The sequence below is a fragment of the Myotis myotis genome, unplaced genomic scaffold (genome assembly GCF_014108235.1).
Source record: "Myotis myotis isolate mMyoMyo1 unplaced genomic scaffold, mMyoMyo1.p scaffold_m19_p_1, whole genome shotgun sequence".
Lineage (NCBI taxonomy): Eukaryota > Metazoa > Chordata > Mammalia > Chiroptera > Vespertilionidae > Myotis > Myotis myotis.
Genome location: NW_023416313.1, coordinates 99400112 through 99423666, shown reverse-complemented (window position 1 = coordinate 99423666; position 23555 = coordinate 99400112). Strand labels below are relative to the sequence as shown.

Below are 23555 nucleotides of genomic sequence, written 5' to 3'. Positions count from 1 at the left end.
AAAAAAGCATAGACTAGGACAGTGATGGCAAACGTATGACACGCGTGTCAGAGGTGGCACGTGAACTCATTTTTTTGGTTGATTTTTCTTTGTTAAATGGCATTTAAATATCCTATCTAATAAAAGAGAAACATGGTAATTAGCGTACGACCGCTACCCTTCCCATTGGCTAATCAGGGCAATATGCAAATCAACTGCCAGCCAAGATGGCGTCTGGCAGCCAGGCAGCTTAAACTGAACATGAGGCTTGCTTGCTTCAGTGACAGAGGGCTCCAACATTCCCTGCCTGCCTTGCCGGCCTCTGAGCTTGCAGTTTAAGAAACATTGTAACAAATATAGAAGCTAAACAAAACCCCAGAAACCAGCTTTCAGCAGGCCGGGATCTCAGAGCTGGAGTTATACATTGTTTCGATTATAGAACCCAAACAAACCAGATACCTGCTTTCAGCAGCTGAAGCCTCAGAGCTGGAGCCAGAGCTAAAGCAGTCCCAGAATAAAAAAAGAAAAAGAAAAAAAGGAGCAGTTGGGAGCTTCAGTCCCAGCCTGAAAACAGCCCTCAGCCCCTCACCCAGACTGACCAGACACCCTAGTGGGGACCCCCACCCTGAAGGGTGTGTGACCAGGTGCAAACAGCCATCATCCCCTCACCCAGGCTGGCCAGGCACCCCAGTGGGGACCCCCACCCTGAAGGGTGTGTGACAAGTTGCAAACAGCCATCATCCCCTCACCCAGGCTGGCCAGGCACCCCAGTGGGAACCCCCACCCTGATCCAGGACACCCTTCAGAGCAAACCAGCCAGCCCCACCCATGCACCAGGCCTCTATTCTATATAGTAAAAGGGTAATATGCCTCCCAGCACCAGGATCAGCGGAGCAGCGAGGCCTCCCAGCACCAGGATCAGCATGACAGGGGGCAGCGCCCAAACCCCCTGATCGCCCTGCGGCTCTGTGTGTGACAGGGGGTGGGGCCACAACCTCCCTATCGGCCCTGCTCTGTTCCTGACAGGGGAAGGCGCCCCAACCCCCTGATCGGCCCTGCTCTGTGCCTGATGGGGGGAGCTCCCCAACCCCCTGATCAGCCTGCGGCTCTGTGTGTGACAGGGTGCAGTGCCCCAACCCCCCGCCCCCCACGGGCCCTGCTCTGTGTGTGACGGGGTAGAGCCATAACCTCCCCATTGGCCCTGCCCTGAGTGTGAGAGTGGCGGCGCCCCAACCCCCTGATCTGCCCTGCTCTGTGTGTGACAGGGGGCGGTGCCCCAACTCCCCTATCGGCCCTACTCTTTGAGTGACAGGGGGGAGCTCCTCAACCCCCTGATGGGCCCTGCTCTGTGCATGACAGGGGGGAGCTCCCCAACCCCCTGATCGACTCTGCTCTGTGCGTGGCAGCGGGGAGCTCCCCAACCCCCTGATCGGCCCTGCTCTATGCAGGAACAGGGGGCAGCGCCCCAACCCCCTGATTGGCCCTGCTCTGTGCGTGACAGGGCGTGGCACTGGAACCTCCCCATCAACCCTGCCTTGAGTGTGACAGGGGGAGGTGCCCCAACCCCCCAATCAGCCCTACCCTGAGCGTGACTGAGGGTGGCATCGCAACCTCCCAATCCGCCCTGCTCTGTGCATGACAGGGGGGCGGCGCCCCAACTCCCCAATCGGCCCTGCTCTGAGCCCGACCAGGGGCTGCACCTAGGGATTGGGCCTGCCCTCTGCCACCCGGGAACAGGCCTAAGCCAGCAGGTCGTTATCTCCCAAGGGGTCCCAGGCTGCGAGAGGGCACAGGCCGGGCTGAGGGACTCCCCCCTTCCCCCCAAGTGCACAAATTTTTGTGCACCGGGCCTCTAGTATAAAATAAATAGCAAAAATATACATCTTTGTTTTACTATGGTTGCAAATATCAAAAAATTTCTATGTGACACGGCACCAGAGTTAAGTTAGAATTTTTCAAAATGCTGACACGCCGAGCTCAAAAGGTTCGCCATCACTAGACTAGGACAATCTTTTATGAAATTAAAAGAATAACATTAAATTTGTGATGATGGAATTGAAAGGATGGCAGTGAAACCCATCTTTTGGGACTTCGTGTCCACCCTGAGCATTCCCCATGTGGAGCCGCTCCCCATCAGATCTTCACTCTCTTCTTGCCCCTCCTCTTCCCATCCCTAGCTCTTCTGTCACCTCCAATGAGTCTTCTCAGCTTTCACACAAGAAGCTAATTCACAGCTTCCCTTTTATCTGTGTGATAAACCGACCAATCAAAGTGTGTGACAGAAACTGGCTCTTGGACCTTCCAGGTCAATCTTTCTCACCAGGTGCTCAGCCACTAACTGCATTTCTCTCCTGTCAAAAGTGTGGGACTCTGAGCAACCTCTAGGCTTAGACTGTTTCAGAAGAGCCCAGGAGTTTCAGAAAGCCAGCCTCTAAATCAGGGGTGGGCAAACTTTTTGACTCGAGGGCCACAATGGGTTCTTAAACTGGACCGGAGGGCCGGAACAAAAGCATGGATGGAGTGTTTGTGTGAACTAATATAAATTCAAAGTAAACATCATTACATAAAAGGGTACAGTCTTTTTTTTTTAGTTTTATTCATTTCAAACAGGCCTAATCCGGCCCGCGGGCTGTAGTTTGCCCACGGCTGCTCTGAATACAGCCTAATAGTATAAAATCCTGTGTGTATGTACCTACACACACATGTACCAGTGTACATATTCATTTACTTAATATTTACTGAGCATTTTTATTTAATCTTGGCACGAGGCAAGATTACATAGATTATTCTTTTAATCCTACAAAAAAAACTATGAGAAGGGGGCTATTACTACTCTCATTCTATAGGAGACAACTATGAGAAGGTAATATAACTTATCCACAGTCACAGAGCATGAACTTGGGGTTAAGAGTAAGATTTGAGCCCAAGCCTCCATGATGAGTCAAACCTCTACAATCTACTGTATACATTAAAATGTGTTAAAACATCTGGATATACAGATCTTGTAACACAGAAACTCACACATGAAACCTATATTTTCATGTTGACCAATGTCACCCCAATCAATTTAATTTTAAAAAACACACAAAAAAACCTGTGTTTAAACACCTGGATAAGATAACTGGGAATCAACTGACAAAATGACAATAACACAAGAGACAATAAGACATTTTAAATCAGAAATTTGAAGACCAAAAAGAAAATACTCATTTCCTTCTTGCTTGCTTCCAAGAGAAAGTACTTTAGCTTCTTAACAACCATAAAGAAAAGGATTAAGAAGTATAATAGGAAGAAATTTACACTGGTATATCTACTCTTTCTTAATTCTGTTCATTCTACAGAATACAATTGGAGGGAAATTCTCAATTCATGACATCACTTACTCTCTGAATGTGATTAATATTTGTTTCCACCCTTGAGAGCTAGAAAGAATGCATATGCTCCTCATATTTCTGTAATAAAAGCTGCCATTGACTACTGGCACCATGAGTAGGACACTAGGCCCGCTGGCCCCAGGTGCCTGTAGCATTGCATACAGCCCTCCCATGCACTGCTCCAACTCGGGTAGATAAGGCTCTGATATCTAAAACACGTGCTTCATTGCATGCCTCGCCGACCTATGCCATTTCCTTCTCCAAGGGCAAACACCTACAGAAGAAGAGGTCCCATGACTGTGCAGAAGCCACAAAACCAAAACCTGTAATGATTCCATCCAGAACAAGCAACTGAACCCTGGAGAACTTAAGGAAGAGACCAGGCAAAACACATTTCACATCTTCATCTCATAGGACAACTGTCTTGTGTGTAAGAAAATACAGAAGTGGAACAGAGGACTGCCCATAGAGTTACCAGCTCTGACATCACCGTTAGGCTGTCTATTCTGGGCCTCATCTACTCTGAGGTGAGGTGGGGATGCCTGCCTTTCCTTCCTGCCCTACCAATGCCTTTTCTCCATTCAGCTAATTAAAAGTGGGTGAAACTCCAGTTAGGCGTGTTGCTGCTTTTTCAGAGGAAGAAACTGGCTGTGAGCTGAAAATACTGGTCCCAAAAGAGACATTGGATTTAGGCAGACTCAGGAAATGTCAGTTGTGTCTACTTCACTCCTTCGCTGGCACAGTTAACTACACACATTGGGAAAAGCAGTTTTCCTATGAAACACAAGCGTCCCACTGCACTAGCACTTGAGCTGTCGTGGGGCCTCCAGAGGAAGCCACAGTCCCTGACCTGGCACAGATGCCTGCCTGGGAGCCAGCCCGGCCGACAGGTACCCGACGCTTCTGGATTCAGTGCTGAGGAAGCACAGTTCTGCACGGACCAATCTTCCAATCTCTACAGTCACATCCAAGCAATCACATCCAATCTGTGGCGTTGCAGTCTGCTCATAATGCCCCAAGTTACCTATGTATCCAGACCTCTCCTATGAATTCCAGATTCTAATGTCCAATTGTCTTCTCGATTAAAAATCCCCAAAGGATCTCAGACTTAAGACACCCAAACTCTGCCCATGACTAACTCCTCTCCTCTCCCCATCTCCTAATCTACCCTTCCTATGATGTTCTCCATCCTTTCCATTCCCCAGGTCCAACTCCTCACAGGCAATCCTCATTCTTACACCCCTCACCGAAATCGTTACCAATTCCTGTCAGTTCTGCCGTAGAGACAGGCCCAGAATCTGATGGTTACTGCCAGCTGGATGAATGCAGAGGGTGGCATTCCTCTGGAGGCTTCAGGGGGAAATCCATTCTCTTGGCTTCTTCAGCTTCTGAAGGCTGCCTGCACTTCTTGGCTCATGGCCCCTTCCATGCATGACTACACCCTCGTGATTCTGTCATCACATCTACTTCGTACTGTCTCTTACCATCCTGCTTCCCTATTCTAAGGACCCTATATGCTGGGGTCCAGCCCCAGCGGGTCCAGGGGTCCCCAAAGGTGTGGATGGAGTCGGCGAAGAAGGAATGACACGGAGACAGTGTTCAGTTGATCAGCAGCCTAGCCAGGATCTCCAGCCAGGATCTCCAGCCAAGTTCTGGTCTGGATCTCCAGCGAAGTTCTGCTTCGGACCTCCAGCCAGGTTCTGTAGCCAAGTTCCCTCGCTAGGTTCTCCAGCCAGGTTCTGTCCAGGTTCTCCAGCCAGGTTCAGTCACTAGGTTCTAGTCAGGTTCTCTTGCCAGTTTCTGTAGTCAGGTTCAGTCCAGGATCTTTTGCCATGTTCTCTCGCTAGGTTCTGTCTCTAGGTTCTGAGGCCAGTTTCTATCCAGGATCTTTTGCCATGTTCTCTCCAGCGAAGTTCTTCTGTCTCTAGAGAACGTTCTGTGTAGGTTCTGTGCCTAGGTTCCGTCTCTCTTGGTTCCGTATTCTAAGTTCTGTCTCTTACTGTCTTATTACATCTGTATTTATACCAGTTGATTCAATCCTATCAATCTCTATTACAAAGGTTAGGGTGTTTCTTATCTCCATTCCAGGGAGTAAAGATTATGTAGCTTAGCATGATTGTTCATAGTTAAAGAGATTAATTACCCGCCTGGCACTTAGTTAAGAAGTTTTATTCCCTCCCTAACTTCAGGGGAAAATCCCTACCTGGGGAAACAACCTTTCTCAGAGACCTTGGTTAAAACACATAGTGCCAAGAAGGTGAGCAAACATATTAAGAACAGTATGCCATATATGCCAGGACCCTTGAAACAGCAAGCATGGACCGGCTCCCGGCACCTATAGCTATACTGGGCTTACCTGGGTAATGCAGAATCATATCCCCATCTCAAGATTCTAAATCACATCTGTACAGTCCTTTTACCATGCAAGGTAACCCCAGGTTTTGGTGATAGGAGGAGGGCATCTTTGGGCCATTATTCATGCTCCTGCACTGTCTCACCCTGAGTAAAGGCCAAAGTCCTTGCAATGCACAGAAGTTCCCACAGGATGTAGTCCCCACTTTCTACCTAAGCTCTTATCTTCCAACTCTCCCCTCTGCTCACTCTGTCCCAGCTACACTAATCTTGCTGTTACCCCTCAACATACAAGCCCACCTCATTCCCTGGCACTTGCTATTCCCTCAGCCAGAGAAGCTCCCTCCCTAAGGTCTCTGATTAAAAGACATCATCATAGTATTGAGGCTTTCCCTGCTGACTCTGTAATAGAGCAACACCCCCTACCCCAATATGGACATTCCCTCCCATGCTGATTTTTCTTCCTAGAGCACTTGTATCTGATATGCCATCCACCCATCATCCATTCATCCTCCCCAACTAGAATGCCACAAGGCATGCTTCGTTTCTTGTTGTAACCCCAGAAAATAAAACATGAAGCCGGGACTCAATAAACAGCTGCTGAATATGTGAATTTTACTTTATCCAAAAAGTAAGTTCCTTAGAGACAAGACCTGGTCTAAAGTAGGAACTCAGTAAATGTCTAAATGAATGAATAAATGGATGGGTAAATAATAGACCCAATTTATATCTAATTTTCAATGGATAAACTGGACTAACATCAAATCAAGTGAGTTACTGTGTAGGAATCTGACAAAACGGTTAAAGTAACTTATTCGGGGTTACATAACAAAAAGAAAGTAATAAAATTACATGTTAAACTCCATTCAAGCCCCTGACTTTATTTTGCTGTGTCCCTGCATGTTCTTATATCTGACAGGTCAGAGCCCAATTGGATTCCCTTGCTTGGCCCAAATACTCTTACCAACCATGTTTCCAGTTAATAAACTCTGAACTTATTTTTAAAGGAAATTTCACAGAAATCTCCAAAGCACTAATCTTGCTTTTTCAGATACATAAAAAATAAACATACAGGGGAGAGACCATTATCCACACTTTAAAATGCACCCAGAGCAAACCTGCAGCCAGTGGATGCTGGTGGGACAGATATAGGAAGGTTCAAGTACATCAGGCCCCGCACTGGCCCTTAGCCATATGAGCATGTTGTGCGTCCAACACACAGACAGGCACTCCTGCTGTGGCTGGGTGTTTACTGGGGAAAGAACGACAGCGACGATGCAATTGGCTTGGAGTGGAAAGGGGAACAGCAATTTGTTTCCCAGGGGCCAACTCATCAGCATTTTGCAGTTTTACCCTAGCCCTGCTGCTTGCACACCAGCCCAGTCGGCCACCTGACTGGCCATCTCGTGTCATCTGTCCCCCTGCCACAGCTTGGGGAAGCGAGCAGTGCCACATCGTGTGCACACTCGGAAACTGCTTTCTAGGAGTCCTTCTACTGGCACAAATGGGGAGGAGGACCGCACATTGGTTAGGAATGTGGACCTGGAGGACAGTCCGTCGGGGTTCAGATCTCACCTCTGTGACTCACTGTGTCCCTCCGAGCGCGTCACCTATCTTCTCCAAGCCTGTTTCTTCACCTCTAAAAAGTCAGCTTACTGTGCTTACGACAACGACAGGAGAGAACACATGCTGGCTAGTGATATTATTATATCACTATCTATTATACTTGACTTTAAAAAAAAAATCAGTGTAAAAATAAATAATACATCTGTCTTCATCTTGAGGTTATATTTGTAACAGAAACTCCCAGGGGTTTATCATTTATTTCCAGCTAAGTGTTTACCTATAATTAGGGAAAACTGCCACCAGGCAGATGTTAAGATAACGCTTTTCTAGATATGGCTCACACAAAAAAATAAAGTTATTTGGAGCCTTTCTCCTTAATTTCACTGCTGAGTAAAAAACATGTAAGTTGTTATCAGAGAGCTTAACAGAAATGTTAGACAAATATGATAACAAGCAGTATTTAAATAGGATAAGCAATGTGAGTAAGACTTTAAGATATGAATACATAAGTATGTGTAGGTTCAACTAGATTTTTTTCTAACAAATTATCATCTGATAGAAAAAATTGAATAATCTAATGCCCTACACTGCCTCACTGCTTGACAAATGAAGTAAGATAAAACAACAAAATACACTTTATTTTTCATTTATCCTAATCACACTAATCAAGGATGCACCAAGTAAGCTTTACCAAATTAGAAAAGAACTGTTCTCCTGCAGGGAAATTCTCATTTCACAGGTTGGGAGGGAGCAGGTACTCCTATTGTGCAAAAGCTTGCCTGGTATTACCAACGCTAACACCTGTGGTTACCAAGCACTGTATAGAATCTTTCTTTTGAAAGAAGTTTTCTGCCTTAAAACATTTGTGCCAGACCAGTGTGGCTCCATGGTTGAACTTTTACCCGTGAACCAGAAGGTCAAAGTTCAATTCCAGTCAAGGGCACCTGCCTAGGTTGTGGGCTCGATCCCCAGTGTGGGGTGTGCAGGAGGCAGCCGATCAATGATTCTCTCTCTCATCATTGATGTTTCTTTCTCTCTTCCACTCCCTTCCTCTCTCTGAAATCAATAAAAATACATATATTTTAGAAAGTTTCTTGAGCCTGTAGCCTGCTCCTAAAGTGAGACTGGGCTACTTCTAACTCAGAGAAGGGGAGGTGCTAAAAAGCAGCACAACTCTCTCTAGACCTTTTACACTAACAAAGGAGCTCAAGGATATAGGAAAAGTGGGGGTAAACCTTTCCATTTGTTCCATATAAGCATGTGAATGCTTTCCCTTTAGACCAGCGCTGCCCAACAGAACTTCCTGTGCTGATGGAAGTGTTCTCTATCTGCATTTTCCACATGTGGCTACTGAACACTGGATATGTGGCTCGTGGCTGAACAGCACAGCTCTGAACCGAAGTCAGACTGCCTGCTCACAGCCTTTCCGAAACCTTGCTAGCCTATCCGAGGGTCTCACTTCATCAATCATTCAGGACATATTCCTTGAGCACATACCCATGTACATAGTAAGCAGGGGAGAACAAATATAGAAGCCCCTGCTCTGAGTGGGCTTACATTGGGTTAAGTGTGTTTTTTAAAATGATAGTATTTGGGGGCAGAAAAGCAAAGTCTTAGTTTGAGAAACAATGCAGTTCGATGTATAGAAGAAATGAGAGGATACCGAGGGTATGCATAAGCAAAGTGAACTCATGAGCCTTTTTCTGGAAGAGTAGCGTAGCCTAGTAACAGAAGAACAGCTTTGGATGTTATTTCCGAGGAAGGTCAGAGGCCAAAGGGGCCACTTGAGTGACCAGGCAGAGTAGTAAGATTCAGCTGCCAACGGGAAATGGGATAGGACAGAGGAATTCCCAGCTAGAACACATTTCAAATTCCCACTGGAGATGGAATCAGGAGGAAACCAAATTCATGACTGGGAAAGGTATTCAAGCAGCTGTAAGAAACACAACTATTTAGTAAGTTTTCAAGAGATTAAAATTTAAAAATACAGGATTAAAAAAAGTAAGAGTGCTTGTTTGATTAAAAAACCAAAACCCATCTCCAGCTAGTAAAGGAGGAGCCATACGTAAGAGGATCGCCACGCATCTGGGCTCTTTTCACTGCAGGGTGCAGGCAGCTGGGCTGGGTCATCTCTCATCAGCCACCTCTGAGACACTGCAGTGGCAGCCACTGAAAGCAGAGCCAGGGCAAGCCAAACCTGGCACAGCTGAATGCTGGTCGATGACAAATGCCAGTAAATAGTCAGAACTGGGTGCCTCGGTGAAGGGTATGGCCAACAAGAGGGAGGGAGGGTTGTTCAGAATTGTTGCATTTGGGTAACTGGTATTAATTAAATCCAGAAGTAAGCTCATTCATCAGCAACCTTACCTAGTTCTGGGGGTAGAACGGTCAGGCGGTTCCCCTGAATGTGGAGCTCCTTAAGCTGAGTAAGCTCCCCGATTTCCTTAGGCAGCGAGATCAGGTCGTTATCCCTAAGGCTGAGCTAAATACAAGAAAACAAGGAGTTGTCAAAACAATTTCACATAAATTCCCTTAAAGAGGCGTTCAACATAAACTCTGTCCTCTTCCATGCCCTCTCTTCTTTAAGCCTCAATCCTTTCAATTTATTTACAAGTGACTACAGATGAACAAGAAACAGTACCAAGAGTAGTGGTTTATTCCTGCAGAACAAACCCTACTCCTGTTCAAATTGACTTGATTCTACTCCTACAGGGACTGCAGAAGTGAATTGATTTTCTCAGAATTTAGATAAATTACTTACTATCTGCAACTTTGTGAGCTTCCCAATATCTGGCGGCAGGATTTCAAAATCGTTGTCACTTAGATAGAGTGCACGCAGGGTGGCTGCAAATTAAACAGCAATATATAAACAGGGTGACATGGAACCCAACCATTTGAGGTCTGATCAATACAAGGGAGTCAGCTTTGATTAATAACCCTGGCTTGGTGAGAAGCCTGTGACATACCTAGGGCTCACAATAATAACAAGCAGGTCAAACTTAGATTTACTGGCTTATTGTGGGGCTGGTGTGTTCAGGAAAACATCTATATCCAAGAGGACTGATACAATTAACAACTGTGGGCACCAGTAGTTTTTGGCACAAAATGTCAATATACCCTCAGAAAAGATAGCTATTTTTCTCCTATTACTTCCGATTCACATTTCTTATCCCATTTGCATCCAAAGTAAAACAAAGAAAACCACTGTGTCACTTATATCAATACTTAAGGCAAAAGGGCTCTTTCATGTAAAGAGAACTATTATATATATAAAAGCCTAAGCGACTGTTACAACCAGTTGACCAAAGGACCAGTCACTATGAGGACGCACTGACCACCAGGGGGTAGGCACTCAATGCAGGAGTTGCCCCCTGGTGGGTCAGTGTGCTCCCACAGCCAACCTCCTGCAGTCCCTCCCCCTGGCCGGCTGGCCCCAATCAGGACTGGGTGAGGCGGCACCGATTGGCCCCAATCGCTGGCCAGGCCAAGGGACCCCACTCATGCACAAATTCATGCACTGGGCCTTTAGTGTTAAAAATAAATCAATTACTAAAAGGCTTTCCGGTGGTGGAAGCCATAATCACTGTTCACTGTTTCCATGATCAGACTCATTACAGTTGACCCCTGACCCATGAGGAGGTTAGAGGAAAGGACTCTCTGCACAGTCAAAGACCCACACATAACTTTTAACTCCCCCAAAACTTAAATACTAATAGCCTCCTGTTGACTGGAAGCTTTACCGAAAACATAGCCAATTAACACATATTTTATATGTCATGTGTAGTATATATCATACCAGTATTCTTACAATAATGTAAGCTAGAGAAAAAAAATGTTATTATGAAAATCATAAGAGAAAATATATTTACTGTATTTATTTTTAAAAATCTACATATAAGTGAACCTGCCTTTGAAGTTCAAGTCTGTGTATTCAAGGGTCAACTATATTATTACTTGTTTCTATGGCCTTACCAACAAAAATAAATGAAGACAAGGGCTAAAATAACGACCTGGAGTCTAAAAATAGAGAAAACACTAACTTAGGCAGAATACCAATAATCAGAAATTTGTTCACAGTACTACATAATGGTAACATGATCCAAACTACTAAAATCCCAAAGAATCCTTTTATCCTCAACCAAAAAGGAGTATAAGCAGATGTATGTTTTCTTGTTGTTGCATTCATTTACATTCTAATGTTCTAAAATTCGACAGAATTGTATATTAATTTACATAGTAAAAACAATATATTCCACAGCCCAAGAAAATATTTTAGAGTTGCTTTCACATGCTTGAGGAAGTCAGAGAGAGGGTATAGATAAGGTAAAAAATGTAACTTTAGAAACTAGCTCAGATAATTCAATATTTCTGGATGCCATACATGTCACTATTTGGACAAGCAGAACACCCATTGAAGGAAAGTAACTCTTTCCTAAATATTTCACAAGTTCTTGAGAAAATAAGTTTTTCCTAATATTTATGAGCATTTGCAACAAGAATCTGTTTGCAATATGAAAAGCTAAAAGTGTTTAATTATATACTATCAACAAAATAAAATACATCAATAAGAGCACTTTTTAAAAATATATATATATATTTTTTAAATATATTTTATTGATTTCTTACAGAGAGGAAAGGGGAGGGATAGAGAGTTAGAAACATCGATGAGAGAGCAACATTGTTCAGCTGCCTCCTGCACACCCCCTACGGGGGCTGCGTCTGCAACCAAGGTACATGCCCTTGACTGAAATCGAACCCGGGACCCCTCAGTCCGCAGGCCAACGCTCTATCCACTGACCCAAACCAGTCAGGGCTTAAAATACATTTTTATTGATTTCAGAGAGGAAGGGAGAGGAAGAGAAAGATAGAAACATCAACGATGAGAGGGAATCATTGATTGGCTGCCTCCGGCACCTTGGACCAAGCCCGCAACCCAGGCATGTGTCCTTGACAGGAATCGACCCTAGGACCCTTTCAGTCTGCAGGCCGATGCTCTATCCACTGAGCCAAACTGGCTAGGGCAATAAGAGCACTTTTTAAAAGGATTAAGACAATAATCATGGCTGGAAATTTTAAAAATTCTGTCAGCGGTTTATTGATAGATATTTTTATAAGTGACTGGAATATCTTTGGGCAAATATCCTACAAAAAGTTACCTGCAACACATATATTATTACATATTTCATGTTCTTTAAAAAAAGAAACTCAAACTCCTTAGCTAAATATCTCATTTAGATACCTAATCTCTATCAGAAAGTTAATATGACATTATTAAAGTCCACTTCAGTGCAATGGTGTCAGATAACTATATATCAAGTACACATACTGCTGAGCTACGAAAGAAAATTCAAAAGGAATCTGTAAAGAAAAAAAATCTATATACCCAATTTCTCTTGGAGTTTGGGCCTTGGTAAATAAATATATTTTTTAGAACACACAGTACCATTTTAAGGAGAATTACAGAAGTAAAAGTTTCTTACTCAGGTAGAAGAAGTTTCCAGGAAGGGAATTTTCATTCAAGTTGTTGTAAGTCAAATCAAGGACCTCAAGAGCTGGGAGAGAGCCAAATCCTCGAGGCAAAGTGTTTAGTCTATTCATGCTGTGGGTGGAGAAAAAACCAAGACATCACATATAAAACATATGTTTAGACAGAATATTCAGATCACCTATGTCACAAGCCTAAGAGCCATATGTGAGGGGCTGAAAGCTTAAAAGAAGTCATAATTCTATGATCACTATGTTATTTAACTAGCCTAGTATTTTTATTCCAGGCCGTGAAATATTTGAAAATGTCTTCGTTGTCATTTTCTCCAATGGTGATGCTCAATCACTGTTTTACACAGAAACTTAAATCTTCACAAAAATATCTGTCTTCTAGAGAAAACTTCCTTATGAATGTAGCAATAACACCTCAAAAGACACAGTGAGCTTTGTAGTTTTCACACTTGACTTTATTTCACTATTCCTCCCAAGGGGAGAGGAGGAGAATCACTTTTTTGTTCTGCAGCTCCTAACATTCAAACTGATGTCCAATTAGAATGGTGGTTACAAGGGACTGAGGGAGGGAAAACGGGGAGCAGTGTTTCATGGGTGTAGAGTTTCAGTTTTGCATGATGAGAAACTTCTGGATATTGGCTGCACAACAGTGTGAATAGACTTAACACAACTGAGTCATACACTTAAAATGGTTAAGATGCTAATTTTATGTTATGTGTATTTTACTACAACTGAAAATTAAAAATACATATATAAAATCTCCAATGAAATCTAAGAAACATTTTTCTATTACTCTCTTTTATCATTTTTCTCAAGAACCTATTTTTCTTAACACAGTTCCGAACTTTGTGCATAGTTAAAAGTGATTTTAAAATCTTTTTTTTTTTTAATCTAATACAGACTGGCAGATGTGAAAAGGTGGGAGGAACTGTGACACTACAAATAATTCTAGACATCCATCCATCTCATATGAGCTACAATCCTGACCACACCCACCAAACAAGCCTCGAAAGAAAGAGTGACCACCTCTGAATGCTTAGAAAAGTCCTAGGTTAACTTTACATCTAACAAAATAACCTCCATGAATTCACAATTTGTGAAGCATATTTATGTCATGTATTTCACCTGAATCACCAAAACTATTGTGTAATATATGCAGGACAGCACTTATAATCATCTCTGTAATGTTGAGAAGGGGAAACAGGCTGAGAGAGGTTAACGACTAAGGACTTTTGACTCAACTGACGAGGGTGACAGATGTCTGAGAGCACCTAGCACCTCATGGAAGGCAAGGCACTCCTAATCATTAGACTACGATGCAACTGAAGAAAAAGTCCGAAATAGTGGGAAGTACACAGAAGTATACCTTACCTACGTCGGCGATTTTCAAACTTTTTCATCTCATGGCACACAAACTAATGACCAAAATTATGCAGCCCACCAGAAAAAAAATGTTTTTTGTCGATTCGACAAAAAAAGAATAGTCATAAATTTTATTCATTCACACCTGATGGCTATTGTTGCATTGGCTGTTGTTATTCTTTTATTTGACAATCTAGGGGAAAAGAGCTCAGTGCCCTGACTAGTCAGGTATTGCGTGTTTAAAAATTCCTGTGGCACACCAGGTGAAAATTGCTGCCTTGAAAGCAAGTGGCATCTCATTGAAGAGAGTCCCCATCCCATCTCCACATACAGTGAGCCTGAATCTGCTAAACTGTAGGTTTTCTTTCTCTTTGAGCGATAACCCCCACCCCCCGCCCCCAAATGTCAGGAACACAGCAGAGCCCTGTAAGCTGCCAGCAGTACGTGACAGGAGTAAGCCCTCTGACCTGGTGGGTGGAAATGAAGCCCTGACTGAAATGACGCTGAAAGTCCAGAAGCGGTGCTGCTAATAGCCCCAGCTATAAACAATGCAAGAAGCCATAAGGATACTGGCTGGTTCCCTCGACACCAGCACACACAAAACAACCAGAGAGAGTCTATCTCCGCAGAATGACGGGGTGTGCAGGAGGCTTCCCCCACAGTGGGCACTAACATCTACCTCCATCTACATGTGTCCTCAGGGTCCCCTGAGCACTGCCACTCAAGATGTCCAGGAGAGGTTACAGTAGGGGCAGTGGAAGAACAGATCTAGGTTTGAAGTCCAGCTCTAGCACCTGCTCCAATAACTTGGAGAAGTTATTCAGCTTCTCTGAGACCCAATTCCTCTTCATCTGTAATATAAGACTAGCAATACCTTCCCGGCGGGCTCACCAGGAGGATGAGAGAAAACACGTGAAGCGTTTAAGACAATCCATGGCTCCTGAGTGGATTCTTGAGAAGTGACAGCTGTAACTACAATTGTATTTCAAGAGGAGGTTTGAGAGGAATTCTGACTCAGCCCCAAAGAGGCAAGCTCACCTTAGGAGAAAAGATCACAGTAGAAACCTCAACTATCAAGGATGGTTTTTCTATTTGCACCAAACCAGCTTACCCTAAGTCACTCCAAGGTTGTGGCTCAACCACGCCAAGTGGCATCAATTCTTTGTTTGCATGTGGACATTTTCCACCTGCGTACTGGAAACAGGAAAACGCCTGCATATGACGGAGAAACTTACAAAATCAGATTTTTTTTCCTCTTCCTCAAAAGCCACAGGAAAGCCCATACTAATGCTTCCCTTTTGGAACATTTGGATCTCTGGAGGTTCTCCTGGGCTCCTCTTAATTCATAAAACCTTCTCAGCTGAAGGCAAGAATCTTTCTCACCTCCACAGTGACCGGTTCATACACTTAGCAGGATAAACATCAAAAACCCAAATCCGTAACACTCAGCGCTGTGCTTGGTGAAAACTCCTAACTGTTCATGAGATGAGCTCCAGCCTCTCAGAGCGGAAAGTTATTCCAGACAGCTGGCCACGGTCCTCTCGAAATGCAATCATCCTTGAAATAATTACTAACATGTAACCTATATGGCTTTACATTTTTTTGGAAAATAACTCATAAAGTGAGCCACATTTAAAGAATTAAGAACATAACTCAACTTTATTTATTCAAATGGCCTAAAAGTCCTTTCACCGGAATATGCAGCAAATAGTACTATATAAACTTGAAAAGCAGAGTCTGGTGGAGTGTGCCATTCAGATTAGGCACGCACGTGGCCTCACTGTAGCATCTCATTTTATATATTTTCATTCAGGCTGCTTAGTCTAAGGAGTATGCTCTTTATATCTTGCCTTAAACAGAACTTTAAGTATAATTTCTTATGCCATTGAGGACAGAAGTATCCTTTCTTGAAACCCATCTTAATTCTTTCCCAGAGAACTAAGAATTTAGTTCAAACTTTGACAATCCTATCTATGTAGCTAGATAATTAAATACAGAAAACTTTACACAATCAATAAAGCACTGAGAGCCAGAAATATGCAAACAGCTCCCAGGACAATAAAGAGGTGACTCAGACACATTCAATAAAAAGGAACCTTTACAACTCCATCCTGAGGCATCTGGAACCCAGCCAAACAAATTCTGAGCTCAGGACCTTCCGAAACCTGGCTCCACCTGTATTTCTATTTCAGCTGCCCACAGCAGATATCTAGGTATCATCCCATCTCATCCGTATCCGTCTTGCCAGTTTTATCTCCTCTGTATTTTTCACATACCATCCCTCCCTGCCTCCGTTCTCACTGCCCAAGTTCACCAGGAACATTAATTTAGCATTCTGACGAGGCTCCTGACCTCCAGCCATACCTCCCTGCAGCCTCTCTTCACATATCCTTCATACAAAAATCTGAACCCATATTTTCCCGCCACTCCACTGTGCAAACTCTTCAATGGTCAGCGTGATAAAATTGGAGCTCCTTTATTTGGTACTCAGGCCCTTCATTAGCACATTGACTCCTTGCTGATGATTTATCTGTTTACCTTCATTAGCACATTGACTCCTTGCTGATGATTTATTTGTTTACAGCCTACTTCCCCAACTGTGATGTATGCCCCATATGGGCTGGATGGCCACTACCTACAACACAGCCTGGTACATAGTTGGAAGCTCAAGAAATACTCATTAAATGAAGAGCAGAGATTCATGCTCCTCTTCTCCCCTCTTACCATACCATACCATCCCTCACATTTCATACTCAACAACACCAAACCACCTGTAATGCCCGGAACATGCAGGTCTCTGAGCTTTCAAACATGTCATTCTCACAATCACTGCTTGGACTCTGAGAAATTCCTTCTGATGCATCCAGTCTGGGCTCAAATACTACCCTTGCAGGATCTCTTCCCCTGAGAATCTTCCCTGTAGAGTACTGTGCCCCTGCGCCCTCTCCCACTGCACTTCTAGAACCTGCCACACATCAGTGACCCAGCTGTACACTGTCACTGTTCGCTAACAGTCAGCTCTGCCCCCATTCTTACCGCCAGGGACTGTAATTTTCACCACTGGCCCCCAACACTAGCAAAGTTCTTGATGCAGAATAGGCACTTACATAGTCACAAAATAAATGAATTAATAAAAAAAAAAACACAAAAATGGTGATGATAATAGTTAACACTTACGTATCACTTACTATGTGCCAAGTAGTGTTCCTAGCACCTGATATGTAAATAACAACTAATTTAATACATGAACAAATTAATAGTAAGAATATATCTAGTTTTATATATCTAGTATATGTATCTAGCTTTAGATTCTTTACAGATGCAAATTAAATAGTATGACAATTTTCAAAACAAAGTTCTAAAGAAAAGATCTTTTCTTTGGGTATATAGTCTCCATATTTATAGGGGGAAATCCCATCCGACATAAAGTGTTCTTTCCCCTCCTTTAAACACTACCTCCCCTTTGACATTAGGGAAAAAAATGCTCATGGATCTTAAAAATGTTCATCTCTCAACCAGAATGAACATCAAAATAAAGAGTGTCTCACCAAAAACTCCCCGTGGAAAGAATGAACTAAACTAAAACTCATTCCATGAATGAGATTTTTCTCCATGATTGCTTCTTATTAAATTGATAAATACCTAGCCAGCTTCTATTACCACTCCATGTAAATCACTACCTTACTAGAGCATTTAATGGCTATGATTTCATGAATATATTACTTTGCACAGTGAATAAAGCATGAGTGGGCACTTTTATCTGAGAGCTATAACAATGAAGCTGGCATTCAGAAGCCCACGTTCTGGGTGCTATCTATGATGTCTGATGGACAGGGTCCTCTGCCTGGCATGACCCCTAACCATAGGGGCCATTGGGAGCAAGTCACTTCACCTCTTGGAAAGGGCTTGGCTTCCTCTCCTGGACATGAAAGCAGGAGTGCCTGCCTGCCCTCCTTTGTAATGGCTGAGAGGGCCAAATGCTGGCATGAGGGCTTTGAAAACTATCAAGTAATATACAGAGCAAGGGATTATTCTTCACTGACACCTGCTTCTGCATCCTCCACTGAACCAAACTTCCTCCTTCATCTTTGTATAAAGACAGACAAGATTAGAACCTCTTGACTACATAAAAGAATTGCAAGAATCAATAAAGCCATGTTAAGAAATGTACCCTCTCCTCAGAGAAGGAAGGTGCTCTGTGAACTACCTCTGCTTGACACAGAGGGCAGAGTCCACCACATTACAACTGGCCCCAACAGTTACAGCTAAGCAAGTAAGTCCCTTCAGGATCAATATCACTGAAATAAAATTTTATTGGAAACAAAATACAGTAAAAAAAAAAAACACAACCCTTATTGCACCAACAATTAGCTTCTCAATTAGTTCTCAAAGAGATCTGTGCTAATGTAGGCCATTGTAAGGATGTATTAAAACAATAAAACTTTCTAAAAACCTAAAACACAAAAGGAAATGAGGAATCAGCTCCTGCCACGCGGGAACCCCTGCCCACACCACAGTCCCTCCACCTCCTCCTCGCTTCCCTGGCCCGACACTCACCCGAGGTTCAGGTGCTTCAGTTTCTGAAGGCTGCTGATCTGCGTGGGCAGCTCCTCAATCTGGTTATTAAAGAAGTTAAGCACTTCCAAATTCTTCAGCTCTGCTATGTTTGCAGGCACAGCTATAAAGACAAAAATGCTGATTATGAGCTCAGGAACCTCACTCCTCACAGGGAATGCCAGCAACACACTGTATTTTTCTTCACATGAAGGAGAACCATCCAATATAATCATCTAATTCACGTATACTTACATTTTGTACGTTTTTCCTAGATTGTAACTCACCACTGAGTAGAAAGGGAAATGTTTCTTCAAAGGGCAAAGAGAATGTCTGTGCCACAAATAGCCTATAAGTGCATATTACGAAGCATATAAGCTTTATAATCATCATACAATGTCTGATAAGTGCACTTTTCCTTCCTTTTGGTCTCCTTGCAGCAAGCGAACTCCAAGTCCCATTCTTAATGATACGTTCATCAAGCTGTGTCAATACTCTGGTATCTGAAGAGCTGTTCTCTTCATATTGCACTGAATCACAATTTAAGTTCAACCTTAAATGATAAAATTTTCAACCTACCCAGTCTCTTATTTTGGCCCTGACCTTTGCACTTGATCAGTACGTACACACACACACACACACACACACACGTTATATCAGCTTAGCAACAGATCAATGCATTGTTATTATACAGAAATAGGAAAAACCAACTCAGTAGCATGATAGGAATACTAATAGGCAGGTCAAAGGTTAACATATAACAGATGGGGCCTGACAGCTTCTTCCTTCCCTACAGTATACCTGCAAATACAAATTTAAAAGCAAAGGCTTCACCCCGACCGGTTTGGCTCAGTGGATAGAGTGTCGGCCTGCAGACTGAAGGGTCCCAGGTTCGATTCCGGCCAAGGGCATGTACCTTGGTTGCAGGCACATCCCCAGTAGGGAGTGTGCAGGAGGCAGCTGATCGATGTTTCTCTCTCATCGATGTTTCTAACTCTCTATCCCTCTCCCTTCCTCTCTGTAAAAAATCAATAATATATATATATAAAAAATAAAAATAAAAGCAAAGTCTTCTTTATCTCAGAAGTACTAACTCTCGATTGGTAGCAGAATACTTCCCATAGATTGTACTTCATGTATCCATTTGCTGATTCAAGTTTTCTATAAATATTTTACTGGCCATAAACTTATTGTCCATGATTCATACAAATACCAATCCCAAGACTATGCAGGTAACTGAAGCCATTGACATGGGCCTTGGGCACAACACAAGAATTCTGTCTCATGTCAGTACATGTACTTTCCATCCCACCAGTTCCCTCCAGCGAATGCTCCAGACTGCTGAGAACACCGAGGAGCACCTTTGCTTAGTACCACTGCAAAGGTGTGTGTGAAATCCCAGACAGACATCTGAAATACTTACAGAGAGTGCCATTCCAAGAACTCTAATGTGTAACTCCGGGGGAATAAGTAAAGAGGACAGGCACACTGTTCAATCTAGTCTGGGGTCATCATTTCAACTTTATAAAATGTCTAAGATATCGATGACAGGATTTCTTTTAAAGGGAGGAGGCTTGGTAAGAGATAAGGGAAATGCTTTCCTTGGAGGAGGGGACTGTGAAGAATACAAATCATTCTAGACTAAGGGACGAGGAAGCAGTAATCCAGATGGAAAATGAGCAAGGCATATAGATTTGTTTCCGAAGTGGCTGGTGATAGGGATGGAGACAAGAGGACAGATTTTAAGGGGATAATAGTGGCAGCTGGGAAACCACACTCTTGGACACCAATATGAATGCATGTGAGCCCTGCCTATACAATTTGACTACAAAAGCACATTTTTAGATGTGTAGTCAAAAACACACTTTTATGCAAATGAATGGTATTCACTTTATGTAAATGATCATGAAGAAAATCGGGCTGTGCCTGCTGAGTCGCCAGGTGTCAGCTTACCTTTTCTGAACCTGGACCATGAAGTGTATGAGCTCCACAGATGACAACATTGCTCAGAGGCCCGCCCGTTCTCCTGTTCCCCCTCCAGCTACCACAAAGTTTCTCTCCTGCCTTCATCTGATTAGTTTGAAGAGCATTAAAGAAACTTAGTGCAACCAGGAGAAAATGATGATCCCAATTTAGCCACAAACCAAGAATAATGCAGCCAGAATTACTGCTGCCTTCCCAAAGTTACTTTGCCAATGCAATTAAACGTTGGTCTGAAGGTATCGCCTTTTTGACAGGATGAGAGATTATTTCACTCTCCTTGCTAAATCAGTCCAATTTAAAGCCACAAATTATGCGAAATGTGATTTAGGGCCCTGTTTTGTGGACATAAACAATAACCCCACATTCAATTTACTAAACCTCTTCCAGCCTTTTGGTGTGCATGTGAATTGTGTGTTTAAGACTCCATTCAGCTAGACAGGGGGAAAAATTACACAGCTAATATTCTCCCTAAACCATAGTTTTTCCCATGGCCAAAGTAAAAAGCAAAAGAAATTAACATTCAGATCTGTGTGGATGGGATAACATTCGCTCTTTCAACCAATATTTAGCGAATGTTTATTATGTGCACAGCACCATACCTGTAGCACCTAGCATTTCAATACTTTGAGAATAAAGTAAGAGAGGCATACTATTTAAAAAAGTAATCTACAAAAGGAGTAGTCGATAAATGGAAACAGGTCTAGAGCTTAGAAAACAAACTACAACAAAACTGCCCATAAAAAATAACCAACTAACATAATAACTTGTGCAATAACTAAACCATACACATACATGGCAGCACAATTTATGAAACGCTATCATGAAAAGATGGCAGCAATATGTCACTGGTCAGAATATTCTGGTGGAATTTTTCAAGATACCTATGTGACACATTAGCAAGGGTAGTATTTTAAACTATTAACTAAACAATGAGCACCTGTATATTTCTTATTATGGGTTTGTAATGTTCCTTTCTCATCAATCTGTCCAGATTCTGACTGTGATCCCAGCAGTACATGTGCGGCTTGTAGACAACCCCGAACTTAGCACACCGATGAGAGGCAGCATAACATAGGAACACAGGAGGCCCTCCTGGCCACCTGGGCTGGCTTTGGCCTCCCCTAATCAGCCCTGAAATCTCAGTGTGTCCTCACTCAACTCAACCTCTCTAGGCCTCTGCTTCCATCAGGCTGAAGTGAGAAGGCCAGATTGTGACCATCTGTAAATTCTCTACCTCCTGGCTTTGACATTTATGATTCTAAGAAGAGTTGGACTATGAAAATCCAGGATATGGATTTATATAATGCAACAAACCGGGCCCTCAATCAGGAAGCTCAGTCATGTAGAACTTTGCTTATGACAAAGAATTTATTTTTTTAGTATCATTTTCTGCCTAGCAATGATGGCTGCTTTGATTTCAGTAGTTAGATTTGGGAGAAAAGTCCCTGAGTACTCTCATGTGTCCTCTAGCTTCTAAATGCCACCTCCGCTCAGGTCACAGGAGCACTGGGCACATTCTAAGTCCAGAGCCTCCACTGTGTTTTAAAAAGCTGACAAAGATGTGATGATGTCATCCCCAAAACTATGCCCCAAGACGGGTCTCAAAGCATCTTCGGGCAATCTAAGAATCTGAAGGCTACTCACGCTAGAGTCCCGTCTCCTCAGGAATCTCGTGCAGGTCCAGACTCAGCAGTCAGCCCCCCACCCGTTTTTGGATGGTTCCACAAGAAGCCCAAAGTGCCTAGCAGGACTCAGAAGTGGGGGGCACAAAGGGGACTCACCTAATCTCCTACATTAAAGTCTCCTTAAAAAGCTCCCTCAGGCAGAAAACACTCGCTGGACACAGAGGACAGACCTGAGCTCCACCTGTAAGAAACCTCTGACCCAGCTCTATTTCTGAGTAAGAGCATGACTTCCAGAAGCATACAGATCTGTCCTCATCAGTTACATTTACAGCAGGCACTGCTCCCAGGCCCTGCGCAGCCGAAGAGCAGGCCAGAGTCAGTGTTACACACAAGAATATGCTGCCCCAGCAGCCGGCAACAGCGAACCACCTCCTCCAACAGAAGAACCTAATAAACTATTGTACTAGTAGTAACAACCGCAGATCACTCTAGGAGCATTTTATTCTGAAGTATAAATTTAATAATTCCACAACCAATAACTTATTTGTAAAGCATTTTAGGAGTTTATCCACACAATAATAAATAGCAGGGTATGCTCTGGGGTGCGCTGTCCAATATGCAGCCACTAGTTGAATTTAAACCTAGATTGGGAATGCAAATTGGTCTAGTCACTACACAAAACAGATGGAGGTTCCTTAAAAAGTTAAAAATAGAACTACCATATGATCCAGCAAAATTTACTCCTGGGTATTTAGCCAAACAATCTAAATGTCCATCGACAGATAACTGAATGAATGTATATATATATATATATATATATATATATATGTATTGGAATATTGTTTAGCAAAAAAAAAAAGAAGGAAAAAAGAAAATCCTGCCATTTGTGACATGGATGGACCTTGAAGGCATTATGCTAACTGAAATAAGTCAGACAGAGAAAGACAAATACTGTATAATGTCACTTATATGTGGAATTTAAAACAACAAAAACAATTCATAGAAAAAGAAATCAGATTTGTAGTTACCAGATGCAGGGCTTGGGATGAAGGAACTGGATAAAGGTATTTAAAAAGAAATAGAAAAAATAAATAAATTTAAATCTAGATTAATTGACATTAAGTAAAATTAATAATATAACTCCTTGGTCACACTAGCCACATTTCAAGAGTTGGTAGCCACATTTGGCTAGTGGCAACTGTCCAAGGCAGCACAGATACGAAACACTGCCATCGCAGATACCTAGGAATAAACTAAACTAAGA

At 42.9% G+C, this 23555-nt stretch overlaps 1 protein-coding gene across 4 annotated transcripts in view; it reads right to left on the bottom strand.

Moving 5' to 3' along the window:
* The window catches only part of RSU1 (Ras suppressor protein 1), a 198394-nt gene that overhangs the window by 135719 nt on the left and 39120 nt on the right, over window positions 1-23555 (bottom strand). For all 4 annotated transcript variants that reach the window (XM_036346219.1, XM_036346244.1, XM_036346227.1 and 1 more), the window contains exons 4-7: window positions 18687-18807; window positions 12752-12870; window positions 10033-10115; window positions 9639-9753 (exon numbers count right to left, since the gene is read on the bottom strand). In XM_036346219.1, the coding sequence (XP_036202112.1) occupies window positions 9639-9753; window positions 10033-10115; window positions 12752-12870; window positions 18687-18807 (438 nt within the window). The remainder of the gene's footprint in view (window positions 1-9638; window positions 9754-10032; window positions 10116-12751; window positions 12871-18686; window positions 18808-23555) is intronic.